We start from the raw sequence: 25,480 nt of genomic DNA, 5'->3' as shown, positions 1-25,480 counted from the left end.
GAGGGAACTATCAGGCGCTCCCTCCCACACTCTCAGGAGGGAACTATCAGGTACTCCCTCCCACACTCTCAGGAGGGGACTATCAGGCGCTCCCTCCCACACTCTCAGGAGGGAACTATCAGGCGCTCCCTCTCACACTCTCAGGAGGGGACTATCAGGCGCTCCCTCCCACACTCTCAGGAGGGGACTATCAGGCACTCCCTCCCACACTCTCAGGAGGGGACTATCAGGCGCTCCCTCCCACACTCTCAGGAGGGGACTATCAGGCGCTCCCTCCCACACTCTCAGGAGGGAACTATCAGGCGCTCCCTCCCACATCTCCTGTATTTTTTTGTTTGTTGAATGTTAGTCTCAGAGGCTTCCTATTTTATACAGTCACATTTCTGTACTATATCCCGTTGAATTGTCTCATGTTGATGTGTGTGTAGCAGTATGTACTTTTTGTGAAAAACAGCAGTTTTCCCCCCTCCACATCTAGGGCTGGGAAAAAGTCCACTGTGAATATGTGTTCAGTTGAGTGTGTTGACTTTATTTCCCAGGTGTGTGTCCATTTGTGTGTATGTTGTGCACGGTCCGTGTGTGTATGCGTGACGACTGAATGTGTGTGTGTGATGTGTTTGTGTTTACTGTTTTCTCCACGCCACCAGATTCGTATAGACATCCCCCGGATGAGTCCGGAGTGTCTAATGCTGCAGCCTATGGTGACCGAGGTAAGACTGGTTAAAGGGGCTGCAGACCAAACCCTCTCTCGCCAGCATGACACCGGTCCTGTTCCCGTCTGCCCTGCCAGTGTTTGTCCATCTGTCTGCAGGCTCCAACTTCTGAACTGGGTGAAAGTGGCTCTCTGGTTTGACGAGGCTCTCCTCCACACGTATGTGCTTGTGCCCTGCACCCATTTTCTATAGAGAAAATGTGGTTTGGTTTGCAGAGAGCTAGTGAGCCACACTACCCCTCCACCCAGTTCAGAAATATAGCCTAGGAGCTCCAGTTCTCTTCAGTTCTCTGCCGTCAGTACACGCCTTGGACCCTGAATCCAGTGCATCCACTAACCAGTGCTCTCTCTTCCTCTCTTCCCTCTCTGTGACGGCATATGATAACCTCGGCTGCTCTTCTGTTTGTGTTTTCTCTCTCCTCTCTGCAGATTCACATTGACATACCGAGAACTAATCCCCTTATTCCTCTCTTTCAACAAGCTTCTGTCCAAGAGGTGAGACCTTCTATACAGAACACACTGACTAYCCCTGCCCAGGCAGTCAGTCGCCTACACCTAGCTAATGTATGACATCCTGTTCGTCGTCTTGTGTACACACTGCGCCACGCATGCGTGCACGTCTACTCACACTCTCTCTTGACTACTAAAGAGTGGAAACCATCTGTTGTAATGGAATGTTCTTCAGTGCTTTTTTGTATGCACTCTGGTATGAGTCTTTTTGTTGCACTCTGCAATGAGTATTTTAGAAAACAGATTGTCATTGGATATAATGGAGTGTGTCTGCTTGTGTGTTCTGCATAAGTGTGTTCAGTATTGCGAGTCGCACCCCTCTTCCGCCGTGTCCTCTGTTGGCCTCTACCTCCGTTCCCCTCCCAGGCCACACTACTACCTCAGTGCTGTGAGAGAATACTAATGAATAGGCCAGCCGTCCTCACACACACCCACCCCAATATCTGCATCTCCCTCTTTCTCCTTATACCTCTCTCTTTCGCTCTCCCTCGCCTATTCCTCTCTCTCTCTTCCCCTCTTCCTACTCTCCTCTTTCCTTCGTACTACTGTTTTCAATTTCTTACATTTAATTGTGGATCATTTTTATTTCTGTCCCGAAATACGTTGGTATGGTGACGCATGCAACCGCAGAGCTGTCTAAAAATCAACAATTTCAGTCTCCATTAGTTCTGATTGTCACCGTCTGTGTGCATACAGTGCCCATAGAAAGTCAACACCTCCCTTGGATTTCTTCACATTTTATTGTGTTATAAGTGGGATGAAAACTGGCCACTCACATTCAGTGTTTTCTTGGTAAGAAACTCTAGTGTAGATTTGGCTTTGTGTTGTAAGTTATTGTCCAGCTGAAAGGTGAATTCTTCGCTCAGTCGCTGGTGTAAAGCAGACTGAAGCAGATTTTGCCTGTGCTTAGCTCCATCACGTTTCTTTTCATCCTGAAAAACTCCAGTCTTTGCCAATGCCAAGCATGCCCATACCATGATGCAGCCACCACCATGTTTGAAAATAAGGAGGCAGTTACTCAGTGATGTGTTGTTGGATTTACCTCAAACATAAGGCTTAGCATTGAGGCCAAAATTGTTATTCCTTTGCTGTGTTTTTTTTGCGGTATTACTTTAGTGCCTTGTTGCATACATATGCATGTTTTGGAATATTCTTATTTTGTGTGTTTTTATTCTTCTTTTCAATTCTGTAATTTATGTCAAATCACTACAACGTTGTTGATCCATCCTCCGTTTTCTCCCATCACAGCCATTTAACTGTAGCTGTTTAAAATCCCCAATGGCCTCATAGTGACATTCCTCAACAGTTTCCTTCCTGTCCTGCAGCTCAGTTCAGAAGGACAGCTGCATCTTTGCTGTGTCTGGGTGGTTTAATACATCATCCACAGCATAATTATGCTTAATTGTACCATGCTTAAAGAGATTGTCAATGTCTGATTTGTTATTGGTATCCATTTACCGATCACTGCYCGTCTTTTTGAGGGTTTTGAAAAATGTGACAGATGGATGTATGAGGGACAGAGGAAGGGGTAGTCATTCAGAATCATGTCAACCCCTATTATTATTTCACATRTAACTTATGTGATTTGGTAAGCTACGTGTTACTCCTGAACTCATTTAGGCTTGCCTTACCGAAGGGAGTGAATAGTTATGCAATGACTGTATTTGAGTTATTTAATTTGTATTCATTTGGCGAGAAAGTCATTTTCTTTTCACCTTTACATTACAGAGTATTTTGTGTAAGTCAACGACAAAACGTGACAGTTAAATGCATTTAAATCTCACTTTGTAACGCAAAAAACKGTGAAAAAAGCTGAAGTAGGTGTAGGCTTTCTATAGGCACGGTATGACTCTCCTGACACCGTAAATGACTGACTAATGCAACATTTAGTTTTTGTTAGGCACAGACATGGAATCTGTCTGTCTCACCGCGTGGGTAGAGGTCTCTCCCTAAGAGACCTACAGCACTGGACATGAAGTTGGCCTCGGTGGACCACTATGGCTGTAGACATGCTGTTCACACATTAGCAGTGAGCTAATGGGGACATGAAGCTAGAGCGAGAGAGAAGCACACGTGTGTGTGTGTGTGTTTGTTCGCGTGCACGTGTGTCCGTACGTACATTTCTGTCTCCTCGTGATTTCCCTTGAGGAGGCAATGTAGCACTGTGGGTGAAAAGAGGAGAAGGATGAGGAGGGTGACAGGGGTGAAAGCCTAATGCTCATCCAAGCAAGTCGTGCTTTTATGCATGATCAAATTGAAATAATTCAGTGATGGTGCACTGAAGTATGCACAAGTTATTGGCTTAAAACGTACATAACTCATCAGTCCTATGGTTTTTAGTAGGCTTTTGTCCCCTTTTTTTTGCTGTATTGTAAAGCTTGCCTTATCCCTGATCTGTAATAGCCAAGCCAACTCTTCACTACTACATTTTTGGGCAAAATAACATGGAGATCTGGGTCTAGTCTGCTGGCCACTCACTGTCATTGATTCCTTGCGCTTGTGACTTGATGGGCAGCCTGTACACTGCATAACCATAACATAACACACTGTCTGGACCTAACCCTCACACACTGACACTGTTCAACCCTGTCCTCTCCTGATTGACCCCCATCTAATCAGTTACCGATTCTGGCTGCAGGGAGATGAGGAGGAGCAAGAACGTGGGTTGTTTCAGGGAGGGAGAGGACCAAAAGAGGAGAGGGAAGGTGGGGGGAGGCAAAGGGAATGACTTGGATGAGGAGGAGAGAAGGGAGGGTGGGCTGTTAAAGGGAGAAACTCACATTAGCACTCCCCCTTTTTCTCCCCCTTCTCCTCCCCACCCCACTTTGATGATGAAAGCAGGGGGGMAGCAGTAGGGAGATGTGAATCCCATACATGTCCATGTAACGGCATTTTAGAAGGGCACCGCCAAACCATACTAGCTAGCATAACACGCCAGCACCCCAGGCAGCCAACCAACATGTTTTTTGAGGCCKGGGGCGATCACAATTTGAGAAATGTGTTTTGTTTAGAAAAATGACAGAAACATGGCGTCCGAGAAAGCGCTCTGCACGTGTGATGCATCGCTTGACATGTCAGAACACCGGCACAGACATTCAGGGGCCAGACTAGAAGAGGGAAGAGAAAGAGAATGGAAATATAAAAATGCATCCCAAATGTCACCCTATTCCCTATATAGTGCACTACTTTTGACCAGCATGCTCTGGGCCCTGGTCAAAAGTAGTGCACTATTAAGGGGGGGGGGGTGTGCCATTTGGGACGCGGATAATTTGCGTGGTTGATTTGCGCTGAACTTCAAGCCTCTTTTAATTCTTGGGGTCTGACAGCATTCAAGGTGAAACATTTAAGACCCACATAGACAGAGCCTGTAACGAAGATGGAAGTGTTTGCCTTGCAGAATAGATTAGAGAAAGAAAGGCCAAAAAGAAAGTTCTTGATCCAGCAGTAGTAGAGAGGCAGACGGGTCCAACCCGTCGATGAGAAATTGATGTTGAAGTGTCGTGTGTTCTTCACTTCCAAGAACCTCAATAGGACATTCTGGAACACGCTCCAATTCCATGTCTCCCCGCTCACCACGCATGCTTGTCCTATACCTCTTCTGTSTAATTTCCTCACTTCTCTAACACAATCAAACCTTTTATGTCGACGATTAAAACATGCATTGTTTACAACTTAATCCGATATTACTCTCTGATTGATTGGTCGGCAAGGGATGGGGCTATTCTGTGTTGGTTTGAAACCATCGTGTGACCTTGTTAAAGGAAGTCTAACACATTAAAACAGAAGTAAATCAACATTATTCACTGTTGTTTTACATGGATTTTGTCTTCTGTAGCATGTCTGTTCCTCTTTAGGCATATCGTAGATGGCTAGATTGACTTTATCGTCCTTGAATTGGACTTTAACTAGCACATTAAAACAAGCTTACTGATTGTACTCAATTTACAAATACTGTTGAAACAAAAGCTTGTGTATAATGATTCTGGAAGTAGCTTCCATGTTCCTCTATGCACTGTGCTCTATACACAGTGTGTGTGTGCTGACTATGTTCCTCCATCTGTCCGTCAGATCTTTGAGCGTATCCTGTTCATCTGGGCTATCCGCCACCCGGCCAGCGGCTACGTGCAGGGCATCAACGACCTCGTCACGCCTTTCTTCGTTGTCTACGTCTTTGAGTACATCAGTGAGTCCCTCGTCCTCCCTCTTCGTCCGCCCTCCTCTTCCTCTGTCCTCTTCTTACTCCCTCCTCTCTTCCCTTACTGAACGGAAGAGCCAAAGACTAGATAATGTGTTTGTAGGTTGGTGAGTCCCTCTCTCCCAGCCGCTTCTCTCATTTAAGGGAAAAATCCAATTTTTCTGCTTCCATCGCTGGAATAGATAGCCAAAGACTAGATAGTAGCGTATGCGTTTGAATTCAAGTACATCAGTCCCTCCGCTTCCCTCACTCGAGGGAATACCAAGCCGTGAAGAGATACCAGTTTAAATGTTTTAATAAGCTCTCCTCTCACAATAGAGCTTGCTTGGATCCCTGCTGTGTGAGTTTATGTGGTGTAAATTATTTGTTATGAATGTTTCATTACATTGAGGACTTAATGCTCTCTTGTGTTGTGTAAACTGAACTGAGCCTAAAACATTGATATGCTGAGAGTGACACATCTCAAATTGTGTGTGTGTGTGTGTRGGTGGGGTTAGGGGGAGTGTATGTGCTCTAGCGTGCTTGTGTTCCTAGATGATGAATAAATGGCTGCTCTGCCACTCCAGGGGGTGCTCTAAAGGCATGGGGAGAAGGTGGGTTGTGAACCCGGGGGATTGCAGTTGTTTGCTTACTGAAGCGTGAAACAGAAATAGTTGTTTCTGTTGCTTTTGACTACCCTCTCTTTCCTTGTCTCTGACTCGGACCCCCGTCTCGTCTGTCTGTCTGTCAGATCCTCAAAGTCTCCTGGCCTGCTTGGCACTGTTTCTATGCATCTTCATGTGCTGTCTGCTGATGAGCCTTGAAAGCTTACAAAGCCAACAAACCTTCAAACGTGCTCCGCCTGACACGTAACACGATGGTTTGATGTGCTGTCTGTTGTTTTTGTTTCTGAGAGAGCGGGTAAGAGARAGAGAGGGATAGAGCGATTTTGGGGTGTTCATGCTGGAGAATGAGCAGGCTAATTACGCTTCTGTCTGAAGCTTTCTCTCSCTCGCTTTCTCCCTCCCACACACACACACACACTAACCTGTATACGCACACTCAGTTCAACTTTTGATGGTGCTGCRTCACAGCTAGCTGGCAGCCATTTATTATTACCCARTATTCTACGGGGCCGAATGAGGGCTGACGTTGGCGTGAATGCACGTTAAATAAAGTTAGATTTGATCCCTTTCATTCAATTCAGTCATGCTGAGATGTTCRCTCTCCATCACTTTGGGATGAAAAGGAAGAACTCTCCATCACTGAATAAAGAAGAAAGAAGTCTGAGGGTTGGAGATTTCAGATATAATTGAAAGCTGTTAGTTTAGGACATCTCTCTCTGAGGCAKATTCTCTTTGTCTGTGTGTGTTGTTGGACTTGGCTTTAATGTCTGGATCTTGTCAGAAAGCTCCACTGATTAGCTGGATCAGTCTGTCTTTAAAGGAAATAGATGGGTTCGTACACTCCTAATTAAATGTTTTTTCTTCAGTAGCATTTCACAAGGTGTTAGTACAAACCCTTACGGGACATTACTGTTGTTGAGGGCAATGCTGCTTTGTATTGTAGCTGATTCTCATTAAATGAGTATTGAGGAGGAGGATGAAAGGAGGTGTGTGTGTGTTTGCATGTGTGTGCATACATCTGTGTGTGTGTGTGTGGTTTTTCAGCAGCGTTTGCAGTAGTAGCAGCCATAGTGTGATTCGTACTCACTGGATTGTGCTGGTTGAATCCCTGTGTGTTAAAGATGCATGATGACAGGGATGTAATAGAAGGGCCAGTAAGTCATGSTGTGTTGTGCCTGCTGCTGTTAGGTACCATGCATTATAGAGCTCGCCAGCTTGTAGTCCTAAAACCCGGATATGAGTTACCTCTGGTTCATTCAGCTGCTCCTATGGGGAAAATGAATGGGGGRAAGAATAGGGTTTTCGGATGAACACCGAAAAGAATGGCCGGCGTTAACACAGGCTTAGGAGATCTACGTTTTGTTCTATGAGATAATATCAGTCAGTTAACATGACCTTTATGAATTATGAAGCCTGTTGTGCTTTATGTACTTTTAAAAAATTATGTAAATGCTTCAAAATTCACAAAAGGTGACTTTAGCTGATGAAGATTCTCATAGAACAAAACGTATATAGATCTCCTAAGCCTGTGTTTGCCACAGACCTTATTCTCAGCGATTATCCAAAAACTCCATTCATTTGCCCCCCAAAAAGATGCAATTGCTATTGCTTTCTATAGAAGAACAGAAGGGGTTTTCCCCCTTTGCTACGCACACACACTTATGCTCACACGTCTCTCAAAAGCGTAGGTTTGTTTGCGGTAGTCAGTAGGCCTACATAATGTAGCTGTAGCATGTTGGCTATAGGCTTTTGTCGTGTACTGTAATACACTGCTTAACCTGTGTCACCCTGCCTGACCACTAGGGGCAGTGTTTAATCTACCTTCAGAAAGTATTCATATCCCTTGACTTAATCCACATTTGTGACCAACCGGCTCGATGTAGCAACATTTTAAATTATGTATTTTTTTTTTTACATTGGATAAAAGTAGAGACTAGATAGTTGTAGAGCTAGAAACGTGTATATCATACACTACAGTTGAGGAACAATGGGAAAGTAATTCTGCTTTGAAACTTTTGGTAACTCCACTTTTGAGAAAATGGCCCTTGAATGTTTTAGTACACCTACTGGATAGCTCTTCTTTGTCTACACCCATTCTGCATCATTCACACTCTCTTAAGCCTTAGCTCAACCCATCTTTTTAAGGATTCAAACAGAGTAAGGTAGTGTAGTAAACAACCAAATATTTCAAAAAAATCCACTGTATCTTGTTCAATAGATAACCCCAATCACCCCCAACTAGATTCAATGTTAGCTACCTAGTTTTGTATTCTGTACAGGCTTTCTTTTCACTCTGTCAATTAGGTTAGTATTGTGGAGTAACTACAATGTTGTTGTTCAATTCTGTAGCTGTTTTAAAGTCACCATTGGCATCATGGTAAAATCCCTGTGCGGTTTCCTTACTCTCCGGCAACTGAGTTAGGAAGGACGCCTGTGTGTTGTAGTGGGGTACAGAAACGGGGTACACATTTAAAATCATGTTAAACACTATTATTGCAAACAGAGTGATTCCATCTAACTTATTATGTTTTGTGCTGCTGCCATGGTGTGCTGCTACCACGTTGTCATGTGTTGCTGCCATGCTATGTTGTTGTCTTAGGTCTCTCTTTATGTAGTGGTGTGGTGTCTCTTGTTGTGATGTGTGTTTATTGCCCTATATCATTTTTATTCGTAAAAAAAAAAAAAAGGCCGTCATTGCAAATAAGAATTTGTTCTTAAATTATGTGACTTGTTAAGCACATTTTTACCCCTGAACTTATTTAGGTTTACCATAACAAAGGGGTTGAATACTTATTGACTTGAGACATTTCAACTTTTGAATGATTTGTAAAAAATATTGAAAAACATAATTCCACTTTGACAAAATTTAATTCAGGCTGTAACACAAGAAAATGTGGAAGAAGTTGAGGGGTGTCAATAATTTCTGGATGCACTGTAACACCAGAAAGAGGGGTAAAAGATTGTGAGGAAGTTGAGGGGTGTCAATAATTTCTGGAGGCACTGTGACACCAGAAAGAGGTGTAAAAGATGTGAGGAAGTTGAGGGGTGTCAATAATTTCTGGAGGCACTGTAACGCCAGAAAGAGGGGTAAAAGATGTGAGGAAGTTGAGTGACATGCTGTGTGAAATGTGAATTACCGTTTCCTCTGTCAGGGAAATTATTAAAATGTTTTTTCTCACATCAACACCATCTAAATACGTCTGTCAGACAGGATCAAGGCTGCCATTCCATCTGCGTCTTCTCGTATTGCCTTTGCTCTGTAGCAACGCAAAGCTATCGCTTTTTTTGTCTCTATTTTTGTTCCTTTGTTGCTGCTACTTTTCAAACAAATGTCTATCTTCCTTCCTTTGATGACGCAAGGACTAAGACGTTGTGCTTCATGCTGGAACCAGTGGGTTGCTCGGGGGGGGGGGTTCATGCAGGAACCCCGAATTGGTGCCTGCAGTTGCACACTAATGCTTTTGTGTCTTTTAATGCCCACTGTCACTTAACCAGGCAGTTCCTCGAGCTCGAGATTCCCTCTGCATTGAACAACAGCATACAGTTTTTTCGAACAAGAACGACACTGCTTTCCTCTTTGCGTCTTAATGTAAATCCACATGATCTATATTGTACTATTATTTGTTCAACAGTAATAGCCTATGCATTATGTTGATTCCAGCTGTGAAAGTATCTGCCTCTGCCCTGTGTCGCTGTCGGCTGCCGATTTCTCTCCCTCTCTCCATTATGCGCACGGAGGAGGGAAAGATGGATTCTGAGAAGCAGAAGCGTAATCCCGTTGCTCAAAATGCGTTTGAGAGAGAAATACCGTTTTAAAGCAACTACTGTCTAGTTACAGTGAGGATAGTCATATCATTCATTTCTYAATATTGAGTTCATGGCACCACTTTGCAGCCGGTGTWGGCTGTAATTAGTTTGGTGCGGTGTATGCCATTTGCAGTGAAGAGGCCTATATCAAGTAGCCTATAGGCCTAGCTCTGGAAAGTTTTTGTAGGACACTAGCCTACATTTAGATGAATCAATTAGCCTACATGGCAATCTAGCAGCAATGTCATATTTAGAGTTAGCAATCTAGATAAGGGTTTTGAGTTCCCACTTCTTCAGGTGGTAAGTAATATTGCCTATAAGCCAATATGCACAAATATGTTGGCAAATGCTTTGAAGAGCCCTGCCTCTAATTTAAAGTAACTCTCCATAATTTTTTATTTTATTTGTTATCGAGCAAAATAGTTATTATTTTTTGTCTATATCTCCCATATGTCCCTATCGCCCAGGTCTAGTATGGATCCTCTATTGGATTGGCTGAAGTTCTTTAGGAGAGGACTGATGAGATCTGGTGGTGTTTTTCTGATTGTCAGTGTGGACACTGGAGAGAGAGAGAGAGAGGCTCCGTGCTGTCAGGAGGAAGCTACACGTGTTTCCTGGAAGATGACCTATGGTAGTACTGCTGGGCTTTATACAGGAGCAGTAGGGATGTCAGTACAAAGTGAATGGAATAAGATATAACTTGTGTGAGTGAGTGTAGGGGTCTCGTCAGGAGTAATTAAGGGGGCTGCAGCAGGCAGGCAGTGTGCCAGTGGGAAGCAGGCAAGAACTCTATGGTGGTGTCACGGCCAAGGAGTTATGCCAAGAAGTCATGGCGGAGAGGTGAGGGAAATTCATGTAATAATGAAGGGASGAATGAGGTGTGCATTCAGTCCTGTCTGTCCAAGAGCTCTCAACGAAGTCCCTGCCTGCTGGTCCTGGCACTGAGGGGTCAAGAGGGGAAAGGGAGGGACAGTGAGTGACCGAGAGAGGAGCAGAGGCAGGGATTGGAAGAGAGAGGCTGAGAGAGGGACMGAGAAGGGAAGAGAGGGGAAGCAAGGAGCTCAGAGAGAGAAATCCCCCTTATTCGGATCCTCATTAGCTGTCGCAGAAGCTATTCTTCCTGGGGTGAAGTGACTCTCAGAAGTAACTCATCTGTTTTTTACTTTACTTTTTCTCTACTTATATATTTGCTACCATGATTCGGGATAATCCTGAATGAATCGTGGATAATGATGAGTGAGAAAGTATCACCCCCCCCAAAAATGCTAACTTCCCTTATGCTAACCTCTCACCATCACAATGTCTTGGGGGTATGATATTTGTGCGTCTGTAACGTTCTCACTCAACATTATTCAGGATTTCTCCGTAATTATGGTTGCATCCACATTAATGTAGAAGTGTTAAGAAATGTTACTCCAAAATGACACATTATTTTACCATTCATTTCTATTGGGCACCGAATAATCTGGAACAGAACCAAAACAAAGAGGCAAATTCATCCAACAGATGTGTAGAGTCACAAGCTTGATGTAGACAATGCGTGCTTTGAATATGGGACCAAATACTTCACTTTTTAGTACTTTAACACACGTGAGTTTGTCCCAATACATTTGGTCCCCTAAAATGGGTGGACGATGTACAAAAAGTGGCGTAATCTCTTAACGTGTCCCCCGGTATTGATGAAAATACCCTCAAATGAAAGCTGACAGTCTGCACTTCAACCTCATCGTCATGGTATCATTTGGAAATCCAAAGAGCTGGCGGACAGAGCCAAAACAACAGAAATGGGTCACTGTTCTAATACTTTTRGAGCTCACTGTCTTAAGTGAACCAGGTCTCCATCATATGTCCACTTAAATCAAATCCAATGTTATTGGTYACATCCACATATTTTAGCACATTTTTATTGCGGGTGTAGCAAAATGCTTGTGTGCACTTAAGAAATAGAAAATKATACATTTTGACGGAGCTGGCAAATACATGATGTATCAGGTTTCTATTCAGAATAATAAACCAGACATATTATAGCTTAGCTCTGACGGCGTCGACACTGTAAGCTGACGCATAGATATGAAGGTTGGTTTCAATAACAGCAACAGAACACTGTGAAAGAAGGCCAAATAAGCGAAGAGAAGTCAACCTGCTCTGTTAGCAGTGCTATCCTAGCAAGTTGTTAGCGTGGCTGGTTGGTGTACGGTCTAGCTGACACTGAGCATCTCTGACAGATGCTCTAAACAGAGCTAATGTAAACGGCGCTGAAACCATTTGCCCATTTAGATGCCCTATGAATATGGAGTTAGTGTCTGTGATCAAACATGGGGCACGATAACTACAGGCACCGAGAGAAGAAGAGGAGAGAAGGACCCCTGTTGTATCTGGGACCCCCCCCCCCACTTGTTATTTTATCCTTGTGAAAATCTAAAATGTATTTCCTTAAACTTAACCCCTAATCCTATCCATAAACCTAAGCATAATTGTAACCAAACGCCTAAATCTTACCCCTAAACTTAAAATAGCTTTTGTCCTCATGGGGGATGTGTGAAATGTCCTCACGAGGGAGAATGTTCCGTGTTTTACTACCTACCCTTGTGGGGACATTTGGGGATTTCAGGACCCCATGAGGATAGAAGAACAAGACAACGAACACACACACACACACACACACTGTGTGTGTCACTCTCAGCATCTGACAGAGGGAAGGGGATTGAAGGCGGAAGGAGGAGCAGTCAGGGAAAAAGCATGTTGAGGAATACACAGTCAGCCTGGATGATAAACCATGTAGTCTAGAGAGGAATACACATCAGATTGAGCTTCAACGACAGCCCTGTTGGACTACTCCAAGCAAACTAGGGACGATGCCTTCCTACTAAGCAGAGAGGTGATTGAAGTCAACACGCTTTGATTGTGAGTAGGCCTATATTGTGTGTTTACACCATGTGATTTCTTACTGGAGACTTTTGATGTAATGAATCACAGTCGTGTTAATTCCACTCCTCTGTTTTACTCGTCTCTCCAGCAGAGTCTTTTAGCTTTAGCCAGCTACTTTGTCAGCCACCACCAGGCTGGTTGAGTTTCTCCATGTGTAAGTGGTCCGTATTGACCTTGTGAGGATCATGTCTACTGTCTGTTCAGTCGGGTCGGGTCTGGCTGAGGTTTGAGTTTAGTGTCAGTGGGGTGTGTTGGTTCTCTGTCGTGCTGATTGAGCAGAGGGTCAGTGGGGTGTGTCTGTTCTGTCTGTGTGTGTGTGTCTGTTCTGTCTGTGTGTGTGTGTGTGTCTGTGGATTGAGCGGGGGGCCAGTGGTCTGTGTCTGCTCTGTCTGTGGATTGAGCGGGGGATCAGCGGGGTATGTCTGCTCTGTCTGTGGATTGAGCGGGGGATCATCGGGGTGTGTCTTGTTGCTGAGTAGTTAATGAGTGTCGGTTTGTTCGCCGTCTCCCATCGCCAGGCGCTGATTCTTGCTGATTAACATTCTTTATTTGCTCTAACGAGTCATTAMGTAATTACCTCGGCACGACCACTGGCATTCACTGGAGGTTTTTGCCTCTTTCCTCCTCTCCTCTCTCTCATCCCCCTCTCTTCTGTCGTTCTCTGGTGGAGTTCCTCATTGACCCAGGTTTGTGTCTAGTAGACTGATGTGGAAGGCACGGAACAGTGCAGACGTCGTACTTATTGGCAGTAGTAAAGAAATGTGCGTCTGAAGTAGGCCTAGCAATTAGAAAGTAGACTCAAACTTTAGTTTTGTTTTTGCCTCKCTCTGCTCTGTTTTTTAAATGATGGAAGTTTAGAATCTGTTTTGCCTTGAGCCACTTTTTTTCAACTTCTAACTTCTTTAACTTCTATATTTATTACACAGTACTCATATTTCTAGTTTATTTCCATTTAAATAATTGTTCTGAAATGCAATACACAGTATCATCCTAAGCACAGAATAGTTCATATCACGTCTTGAAATATTTTCTTCTATAAGATGATGGAGAAGCTGACTCATTATTCAAATGGCCAGGATCTGAAACACCAGATCTGATTTGAGACTTTCTCTACACATTTTCTCATCATTCCTTATTCCATAAAATGCGCTGGAGCCCGAGAATGATTCTGAAAAAACKCCTTGTCAAGAAGTAATACGTTCACCATTAATAATATTCACGGTTATTTAATATTTTGGGATTAAATTAATTCCTCTACTATAAAAAGGCATAAATTGGATTTCGGCGCAGATTTCTCGCCATGAAAAATTGCTCCTTTATCATTTTGTCACCCCGCTGAAATCCGATGCACTTGACCTGATGCAATTGAGATTGCCTTATTTTTTTCAAGAGAGACACGGTGCCATGCCACTTCGTGCGTTGTTGCATCTTCCGCTCTTTCCATGTCAATTTATTTGCGTCAGTTTTAATTCAGTGTAGCTACTTCACATTTATCAATTTGTCAATTAACATTCCACTCAGCCTCGTAAGACCAACGCTGCGTCCCAAATGGTGCCCTAGTCCCTATATAGTGCATTACTTTTGACCGGGTCCCATAGGGCTCTGGTCAGAAGTAGTGCACTGTGTAGGGAATAGGGCGCCATTTGGGACATGGGGCGTACTATCTCACATTAACTGTACTTCTAATGAGTTCTGTGAGACTGCAGATTCATTTCTTAATGGATTGATCTTCTATATTTCACACTAGAAATCTTTCCTCTTCTCACTCTCTTTTYTCCGTTAGTGGCAGCTCATCTAGACTGATGACTGTCTGTCCATCTCTGTCTGCAATAACAGTTTAAGTCAGTTGGGGATAGTGTGTGTGTGTTCTGTTACGTTGTAAGTTTTTTAAAGTCAAGTTTTATTGTCACGTGCAGTACAGTGAAATGTCTTTCATGCAAGCTCTTTCCCAACAATTTAGTAATCAAGTAAGCGGTAAGATGTTCTCATTGTGTGTAGACTATAGTAGTGTTGACTGAAGAGCCTTCCCAAACATACAGTTACAGCCTAGTTCTCCCCACATTAGAGGTCTTCACGGGCCCCGTTCAGAAATGGACCTGGGGCTTTCCCCACACGGACCCATTTTCATAAATACATTTTTATAACCATAGAGACCCGTTCCGAATGGACCCGTGGACAACTAGACCCGTTCCGTAAAGACCTGGTCGGATCCAGACCCAATCCGAGTGAGGGAAGCGGAAGAAAAGCTTTCTAAGCTACTTTTTTAACCGGTGCAGAAACAGCGCGGGAGGAGGGCGAGAGAGGTGCCGCTCTAGCAGGCGGGGGATTGGGCATACTGTGAGCAAGTGACACGGGGACAGGGAGGGAGAGACTAGAGACACCAACCAACCATCCAAGCAGACTTGTGCTATGTTAGACCAGTAGCTGCCATATAGCTAGATTATTTATCATCAAATATGATTACGTAGTAACTGTCTTGACTGCATCAGACCGGGACAAGCTAGTTAAGATAGCTGCTGCCTCGATTAGCCTAGCTAGCTGTCTCATCCTACAGTTACAAATTACAGCAACTCCATTCAGAATATTAAGTAGCAGCCTACCTGTTGGCTCTTGGTCATTGTAGCCAATCTTGGTCATTGTAGCCAATCTTGGTCATTGTAGCCTCTTGGTCATTGTAGCCAATTGGTCCTTGTAGCCAGTCATTGTAGCCAATCCTTCTTCTGATTTGATGTCTCCAAAATGTTGCGACACACGAGGCTCTATGACTGTAGCCTATTGCTGCTTCGATGACTTATGATTGGCCGACAACAACAACCGCCACTCGTGAACAGCAAGAGCAGCAGCATACATTATATAATTTCTCTCTCTCTACTGCAGCAGTCGAGTTCGGCTTTGACCGGGCCCTTCCGGACAAGTCAGTTAAAATACACATACCCAATACCCTTGACAATCATTTCTATGTGGCAGTGAGATCCCTAGATACAGTACTGGATCACTAGCCAAGCGACCAGCAGGCCACAGAGAGAACAGCAACAACATCTCTGCATCTTTAATGGCACCCTGTTCCCTACTGTATAATGTGCACTACTTTTGACCAGTGCCAATTCAGATGCAGCCATCCAAACATATCTGAAATGCAGCTCTGCTCTCCTCTGCTCTGCTGCTGTACCATYGCCATGGTTACGTGATTGCGGAGCAAGCGTTTGGACGTTGGTAGGTGAACCGTACCGCTGGGTTGGTTGGGTGGAGAGGAGAGGAGAGGCAGCTGTGTGTGTTCGCTGACTGTGTGGGCTGGTGCTAGTCTGGTCTAGTCAAGTGCAAAGCCTATGGCTGCAGACAGTTACTTTGATCCTGTAGCTTGTGTCCTCTAGGCTCTCATACGTTTGCTATTGGAGGAAGAGAGACACACACACAGAGAGTGAAGATCTTTGTTCATTACCTCCAAATATCGATTTCCATAAATCACAGATGGATTAACACCTCTTTCTCTCACACAGTATAATTACGCTCCCAGCATCACTCGTGTCTCTGCTGGTGTTACTAAGACAACTTTGCCAAATTTGCCTCTCATATTAATTATCCACTGTTTCAATTACCTACCTCAGAGGAATCTATGTGATAATCATTAACCAACACTAGGTTTCAGGATGTTATCTTCTAAATTGGTTTGTGTTAGTCGAGTTGGGTTAATCTCAATGAGATAACTGATTTCTGTGGCTGGAGGCAACTGTTGGCTCTGTGAAGACTGTACAAGATGATATTGACACATCTAGACATACCACACAGGCTTTCACAGACTCCAAAACCATCTCTCCACAACGTTCTCAGAAAAGGGAAGTTGTGAATGCTACACTTTTTGGGTGAAAATGTATTGAGAAAAACAAATGTTTCTAGACGAGCAATCTGTGTACTCGGCCTAGGCTGTAGATATGAACTCAGCAAAAAATAAATAAAATCGTCCTCTCACTGTCAACTGTGTTTATTTTCAGCAAACTTAACACGTGTAAGTATTTGTATGAACACATGATTCAACAACTGAGACATAAACTGAACAAGTTCCACAGACTAACAGAACTGACTAACAGAAATGGAATAATGCGTCCCTGAACAAAGGGGGTGGTCAAAATCAAAAGTAACAGTCAGTATCTGGTGTTGCCACCAGTTGCATTAAGTACTGCAGTGCATCTCCTCCTCATGGACTGCACCAGATTTGCCAGTTCTTGCTGTGAGATGTTACCCCACTCTTCCACCAAGGCACCTGCGGGTTCCCGGACATTTCTGGGTGGGAATGGCCCTCACCCTCCGATCCAACAGGCCACAGACGCGCTCAATGGGATTGAGATCCGGGCTCTTCGCTGGCCATGACAGAACACTGACATTCCTGTCTTGCAGGAAATCACGCACAGAACGAGCAGTATGGCTGGTGGCATTGTCATGCTGGAGGGTCATGTCAGGATGAGCCTGCAGGAAGGGTACCACATGAGGGAGGAGGATGTCTTCTCTGTAACGCAGAGCGTTGAGATTGCCTGCAATGACAACTCCAACCTAAGTGTATGTAAACGTCCAACTTCAACTGTATGTCCTTGAAACAATTMTTTTAAAATTGCACACAGAAGACCTTATAAGGATAATTTTGATGTATTGTATTTCAAGGCCTACCTTCAAACTCAGTGCCTCTTTGCTTGACATCATGGGAAAATCAAACGAAATCAGCCAAGACCTCAGAATTTTTTTTGCCATAAAAAAGCCATACTACGGTTTGCAACTGCACATGGGGACAAAGATCATGCTTTTTGGAGAAATGTCCTCTGGTCTGATGAAACAAAAATAGAACTGGTGCACTTCACAAAATAGATGGCATCATGAGGAGGAAAATKATGTGGATATATTGAAGCAACATCTCAAGACATCAGTCAGGAAGTTAAAGCTTGGTCGCAAATGGGTCTTCCAAATGGACAATGCCCCCAAGCATACTTCCAAAGTTGTGGCTAAATGGCTCAATGACAGCAAGGTCATGGTATTGGAGTGGCCATCACAAAGCCCTGACCTCAATCCTATAGAAAATTTGTGGGCAGAACTTAAAAAGCGTGTGCGAGCAAGGAGGCCTACAAACCTGACTCAGTTACACTAGCTGTGTCAGGAGGAATGGGCCAAAATTCACCCAACTTATTGTGGGAAGCTTGTGGAAGGCTACCCAAAACGTTTGACCCAAGTTAAACAATTTAAAGGCAATGCTACCAAATACTAATTGAGTGTATGTAAACTTCTGACCCACTGGGAATGTGATGAAAGAAATTAAAGCTGGAAATATATCCTTCTCTCTACTATTATTCTGACATTTCACATTCTTAAAATAAAGTGGTGATCCTAACTGACCTAAGACARGGGATTTTTACAATGATTCAATGTCAGGAATTGTGAAAAACTAAGTTTAAATGTATTTGGCTAAGGTGTATGTAAACTTCCGACTTCATCTGTACATATTGTTTATTCGAAGCAATTATTGGTACGATGATTGTTCTCAAAACACTTTAATCACATGAAGATTGCAATCTTTCCATTCATTATAACGGCGGATCCTGTTTTCTGCTAACAATGCCTGCTGTATCGTAGTCAGCCTTGAACTCCCGTGGCTTCAATGAGTCGTTCTCCCCTGGGTGTCACTGAAAGCCCATAGAACCATACTGCTGAGGAGTTCTGCCAGATGGCATGGTGTCTCACTGGCTCTTTCTCTGGAGGTGTAACCCAGCTCTCTGTGTGCCAAGCCAGGCACACAGCTGGTACTGCCCTATCCCGGATATCTTGTCGCGTTTTTCCTAGCGTCAGGAAACAGGGACACTAGGCAGACCGGAAGCTTTGGTATCACCGGCCAATAAGAAGTCGCTTGGCAGATGTAGAGGGGAGGATCTGTGTTAGGCTGATAGTGAAAGACTCATGCAAACACGCACAAACATCCATACGCACTCACACTAAAACCCACCCTTCCACACTCTATTTGGGTGCTAAAATGCACTGGAAAGCAGTGGGGGAAATCACCATGTAAATCTAATCCATTATTATGGAGCAGCCAGTCCAAATATCCAAACATGGCCCTTGGCCTCTATCTAATGAAAACAAAGTTGACATTAAAGGAGCTTTTCTCCCCTTTCAGTTAATACATCTACGAGCATCCTTACATGTACTGTAGTGAAAATATATCYGCTAAATCATCTGTTACTGTGTTTTCATAAAACAGCATTTTCYCTTACCCTCCAAGATTGCACAATCCTCTCCCCAAGCATCCTCTGACTGCAGTTTCCTACATTTGCCACAAAGCCTCTCACCATTCTGCTCTCTGAGCCACTGGGCAGCACCATGCAATATACCCTGGAGAGCTGCCTAATCATAATGCTACGTCATACCGGCTGTATTTCTGCATGCGTGAACGGCAAGAACTCAGATGCACATGAAAACATGAAATGATCCTTGGAATCGATAGAACATCACTGAGAGATGTCCAAAAAATGGCACCCTATTCCCTATTTAGGCTAGTGTACTACTTTTGACCAGGGACTATAGGGCTCTGGTCAAAAGTAGTACACTATATAGGGAATAGGGTGCCATTTGGGATGCATGCATGGCAGTAGCTGTGCTGGTTCTATTTTGGGATTTGCAGAGCTGCAGCACTAGTTTTTCCAGGCAGAACCCATCTCATCCCTCTCTCTCTAATCTGTAGAGAAAAGGTTAATGAACCCAGATGATCACAACACCAGGCTCTAGGGATCAGCCTGTGTGTGTCTGTGTGTAAGCCTGTGTGTGTGAGATGGCGTGTGTGTGCTCGTGCGTGTTAGGGCTGTCCCTGACAAAAACAAATATTGGTAGACAGTCATCTGTTCTTTAAACGTTTTTTTATTTTTATATATAGACACATCCTATGTGTTTTAATCAAATAAAYTATATGCACTGAGCTTGTCTGATGCTTTAAGCACACTGTTTGATTAAATAATTAAGACACACATGACTAGAGGGAGTCTGACCGCAATTGATTTGATTGTGCCGGGCAGGACTCAGACTTGCTGTGTTTTACAAAAATGACAGCGAGTGACTGTGACTAGCACCCATTGTCGCTCTCTCCTCCCTGCTGCAGCGACCACCACAGAACATTACGTGTTTATCGCGCTGTCTGTGTTGCTGAAGCTGCAACATAATTACAGCCATATCTTGACCGAAAAGTTATCTTACCGAAATCCCCCATTTTGTTTCGGAAAAACATTCCCTGTTCCCTCGAGCCTTGCTCGCTTTACGTGATACATGTACGCATCACGTGCACGTGACCAATCGGGTCTGACCTATAGCATATCACAATCGCATCGATAAATTGGTTATAACCAACACCGTAAAACATGTGACAGCAAAATGTATGCAGGTGACATGACAAATAGAGTCAAAACAGGGGACTGTTTGATTGCGCAGGAGGAAAAGGGGAAGTCAGGTGTGGGAATACGTGTGACTATTTGTGGAAAATACTGGAGATAAAGAAAAAGGTAAGTAGCTGTGTGCATATTACGTGTGCCAAACCGTTTGGAACGATTGGAACGATGTAAAACAACACTAAATAAATAGCCTACCAGAGGGTTCTTTTTGGGGGAAGACTTTATTACAGCATAGACTAAACAGTCGCATTCCTGAATGCGTGCGAAAAAATGGAATGGTTTATTCTTTACGCTAATTATTCAAGGGTCTCTTTTGTTATTTAAAAAAAAAAATGCTTGATTGCATTTCAAATCATGAATGACTCATATGCTGTGTGATGACATGAACAAATTAATGATTGATACAGTAGCCTATATATTTAAATATAGGCCATAGTAAGTTACGGTATTAACACTAAACAGGATGCGTTCTTAGGCCTACAGCTCAATGGTGGTTATACAAGGATACTATACTAAGCCTTCTAATGATAAAGACGTTACTTATTATTAATGATGATGATCGTAATAATAATAGTAATAAATATAAGGAGATCAAGATAAAAAAGGATTATTATTATTTTCTTACAATTTGGAACAGTGTAAACACTAAATAAGTAATACCAGAGMGGCTGTTCTAACGAMAAAAAGTGTAAAGCATAGCAAAGATTAAAAACMGCCGAATTAGTGAAMATTTTTMTCCGACATGTTGTGGTTGCGTCAGGCTTGGTGCTATTAAACAAACACTCCCAGCCAACACCAGCAGGATCTATCATTTTTATTTAGATTTACACTACCTTTCAAAAGTTTGGGGTCACTTAGAAATGTCCTTGTTTTTGAAAGAAAAGCACCTTTTTTTGTCCATTTAAAATAACATMAAATTGATCAGAAATAGTGTAGACATTGTTMATGTTATAAATGACTAATGTAAGCTGGAAAGGGCTGATTTTTTATGGAATATCTACATAGGCGTACAGAGGCCCATTATCAGCAGCCATCACTCCTATGTTCTAATGGCACGTTATGTTAGCTAATCCAAGTTGATCATTTTAAAAGGCTAATTGATCATTAGAAAACCCTGTAGTACCCGCAAAACACCAGTCTCAACGTCAACAGTGAGGAGGCGACTCCGGGATGCTGGCCTTCTAGGCAGAGTTGCAAAGAAATAGCCATATTTCAGACTGGCCAATAAAAAGAAAAGAATCAGATGGGCAAAATAACACAGACACTGGACAGAGGAACTCTGCCTTGAAGGCCAGCATCCCGGAGTGGTGTTTTTGCGGGTACTATTTAATGAAGCTGCCAGTTGAGGACTTGTGAGGCGTCTGTTTCTCAAACGACAGACACTAATGCACTTGTCCTCTTGCTCAGTTGTGCACCGGGGCCTCCCACTCCGCTTTCTATTCTGGTTAAAGCCTGTAATCGAACCCACAAGGACATTTCTAAGTGACTMCAAACTTTTGAACAGTAGTGTATATATAGATGATGTATAAAGCCAGGCACATTTAACAGTTAGGCTGTTGATTATAGACCTAATTATGTTTGGTTTCCTCTCTCCTCACTTTTCTTAGACTATAAAGGCAAGGGTGGTTTTCTCATCTCCTAACTCCACTGCTGCCTCCGCCGCATTGTTCTCAACACTAATATGCTGGGTAACTTGGCTATTATTTAAGCACCAGCTGTCAGAGCAGCTCACAGATTACTGCACCTGTACATAGCCCATCTATTATTTAGCCCAAACTACCTCTTCCCCTACTGTATTTATTTATTTTGCTCCTTTCCCCCCCCCCCCCCCCCATAATTTCTTACTTTGCACATTCTCCCACTGCAAATCTACCATTCCAGTGTTTTACTTGCTATATTGTATTTACTTTGCCACCATGGCCTTATTTTGCCTTTACCTCCCTTATCTCACCTCACTTGCTCACATTGTATATAGACTTATTTTTCTACTGTATTATTGACTGTATGTTTGTTTTACTCCATGTGTAACTCTGTTGTTGTATGTGTCGAACTGCTTTGCTTTATCTTGGCCAGGTTGCAATTGTAAATGAGAACTTGTTCTCAACTTGCCTACCTGGTTAAATAAAGGTGAAAAAKAKAAATTATGCACATAGCAACATAGTCTAGGAAAACGTGCCAATTCAACAGGGCACTGTTTTAGAACCGCGGACAGCAACCACTCTTCAACGCGGGAGAAAGTGTGTTTGTTATAAAATAATATAATTTGTATGTGTTGCACCATTGTTCTTGCATAATATAACCATATAGAATTTGAGTAGCACGTGTCTTAGATTGTTGGACTCTGCCAACAGCCTCCGCAGTGGATCAGTCCTCTCAGACAGGTGCCAATCAGACAGGTGTATTGTAGGCTACACCATGACAAATGATTATTATTTTAGTTTACTGCTCGACATCTCGATCGACCAACAGCCTTTCAGCCCTAGTGCGCGTGTGTTTGGGTGTACTAGTGTGTCTCCATATGCCTGTAGCCCGCTATTAATGGTCAAATACCTTTATCTCACCCTCCCGTGGCCTGGGCTTCACCTTGTCTCCCTTTATCCCTGCTCTCTGGTCTTCTGCTCTCCATTGTTTCTCTGGTTCCTGTGTCCAGTCAGTGTGATGCTCAGTGGCTGTGTCACCTCTCTCTCTCTCTTTGTGTTTGTGTGATGCTCATTGGCTGTGTCACCTCTCCCTCTCTCTTTGTGTTTGTGTGATGCTCGGTGGCCATGTCACCTCTCTCTCTCTCTCTTTGTGTTTGTGTGATGCTCGGTGGCCATGTCACCTCTCTCTCTCTCTTTGTGTTTGTGTGATGCTCGGTGGCCATGTCACCTCTCTCTCTCTCCTGACAATACGGTTGGGCAGATGGCCTGGTCCTACCTTTAGAGAGCGAGAGTGTGTGTTTGTGCGGCGCTAGGAACAGTACACCTTGGGACTTTTCACTCTGCCTATTTAACCCACCTAGTCTGACTGCTCACCTGTAACTCTTCTGTTCTTCGGTTCGGGGCACCATGAGCCATAATCATAATGTCGTAACACACTCTTCCTGACACRTTCTTCCTCTCAGCAAAAGGCTCTTATTGTTACTGACCTACCCCCTGGGTTTGTGCGTGTCACGTCGACCCATATAAATGGAACTCATTGTAGCTTTGTGGCGTCTACTACTGATGACGTCAGAAACTGTCTGCTGGCCCCAGTGAATTGTAAAGAGTATGCCGGGGAGAGAGGTGGAGTAAGTGTGTGTGGCTAAATAAAGCCGAGAACACTGGCTGAGAGAGAACACTGTGTAGGTGCCTCAGATTTCCCAATATAATAAAGGAAATCGAATTTGTTGTGCTTCCCTCCCAATGGAAATCCACATCATTGTTCTATCACATCAGAGCAGGCTTCAGTTCATACAGTGACCACAGGGGGAGCTGTTGATTTGTGGAACAAGTAGTACAGACGTTTGAGGAATAGAAACACAGCGCCTTCTTTCTTGTGCCCTTGTTCATGCATACTCTGAGTTAGCCCCAATTCCACAAGATACTTGTACACACTCCTAGCAGATCTACACAAGTGTCTCCCCAACCCTCACCCCAATTGAACAAAACAGTGTTAAATTGGCAGTTGTCTTAAGGCAGTGGTCACCAACCCTTTCTGAGTCAAGATCACTTTCGGAGTCAAAAAGCAAGTCGAGATCTACCGCTCAGATTTGGAAATAAAACATGACTTAAGATGTTAGCCTATGCAACATTAACCTAATGCAACATTAGCCTAATAAAAACAGTTCTGTAGGAATGAGGTTTGTGCAGTAGGCCTAATACATTATCACAGCAAATTGGCTATGCTTGGCCTGCCAATATTGTTCTTCTCAGACCATATTCTATTTCAGAACTCGAGCTTTGATAACAAAATAGATAAGTTGTTGTCACTTGCTAGGCACAGCTGAACATAAATTGAAATACTTAGCTTTTTTTTATTTTACTGATGGTACCTGCATCTGATGGTCAATCTCAGCGGAGGAAAGGAGAGAGCAGCAGTGTCTGCCTCTCACTGCCCCTGCTCTCTCCTTTTCTCTGGTGAGACTGACCAAAGAAGGGGGGACAGTCTTCCACCTGATGGTGAAACTAGAGTCACACCACCACCACATGAGTCACACCACACGCCTCATGCACAAATTGATGTTGTTCCTATGAGCAGAAAAAGTGAAATATTTCTCGATATTAAAATGGACACGACGAGCTGCTAATAATAAAAACGCAACATATCGATATCCTTGGCTACTTCATTCATTGCAGCTGCAGTGCTGGTTGTAGCGCGAGTGTAAGTAGGGAGAACCGCATTTTTTGTTTCGTAAAAGTTTTGGGAAAAAGTGTTTTGGGTGCTGAATAGAAACTTAAACATGAACTCACTCATAGAAACAGCTGTATTCTTTGATCGTTTCGTGGAAGCTGTAGGCACATTGATATGAGCTATCCGATTGGCCAGCACAGTAGGCACACTTTATTTAGCTTTCCTGGTCTGCCGGGTAGGCGGAGTTTGTCCCTTCAGACAAATTMAATAGTTCAAAATGGGAGGACTTTGCCTACCCRGGGTGCAGGGCTTCTGAATCAAGTGCAAGGCTTTATCGTTGGCTTTTCTACCAAAATCTTTGGTGACCACCATATAAAGGGCTCCTGAAAAGGCTCTCCTGTCTTTGAACAATCTATCCATCCAGCCATCCCTTCTCCCTGTCCATTAGAGCCCGTCTTCAGCAGTTTGGCTCTTCTCTCTTCTCCCTATTTACCCAAGGGCTTGACTGCTGCTCGCCTCCTCTGGTGTTACCTGTCAGAGTAGCCACCGAGAACACGCACAGCCCACACCGTATCTGTCATACACTCATGTTCCCCACGCCTCACCTAGTCAATCTGATTATATGTTAATGATCCCGTATGGCACCCATCAGCGTGATAACAGATTATATTACATCTGGTCTAAATTAACCCAGGTCGACACACGACGGACATATGGAAGTAATTAAAGGACGTATGGTTAACAAGGCGACGAATTATCATTCTAATGACATCCTTGAATAATATAGGACTAGAATTAGATGCAGAAGGCTTCTCTTCACAAATGTTGAATGGTTATGGGTCTGAAAAAATAACTGTTATATAGCCTACCGCCATCGCGAGTTGACTCTTCTTTCAAACTACCCAGGAGATCTATTGACTGCTGTATTTAACATTCATCAGAAAAGCGCTTGCGTCCCTCTTCAAATGTTTTATTTATTTTATTTAACCTTTTTATCTAA

General features: G+C 43.5%; 1 protein-coding gene across 4 annotated transcripts in view; it reads left to right on the top strand.

Moving 5' to 3' along the window:
• The window catches only part of tbc1d22a (TBC1 domain family, member 22a), a 188,177-nt gene that overhangs the window by 57,505 nt on the left and 105,192 nt on the right, over nucleotides 1-25,480 (top strand). For 2 of the 4 annotated variants that reach the window (XM_023969491.2, XM_023969488.2), the window contains exons 8-10: nucleotides 648-710; nucleotides 1,142-1,207; nucleotides 5,291-5,405. In XM_023969491.2, the coding sequence (XP_023825259.1) occupies nucleotides 648-710; nucleotides 1,142-1,207; nucleotides 5,291-5,405 (244 nt within the window). The remainder of the gene's footprint in view (nucleotides 1-647; nucleotides 711-1,141; nucleotides 1,208-5,290; nucleotides 5,406-25,480) is intronic. The other 2 variants (XM_023969489.2, XM_023969490.2) reach the window with 2 other exon arrangements.

Source organism: Salvelinus sp. IW2-2015, linkage group LG24, assembly GCF_002910315.2.
Source record: "Salvelinus sp. IW2-2015 linkage group LG24, ASM291031v2, whole genome shotgun sequence".
In the NCBI taxonomy this organism is placed as follows: domain Eukaryota; kingdom Metazoa; phylum Chordata; class Actinopteri; order Salmoniformes; family Salmonidae; genus Salvelinus; species Salvelinus sp. IW2-2015.
The sequence above is the reverse complement of the archived record's forward strand: the minus strand, read 5'-3'. Positions and strand labels throughout refer to the sequence as shown.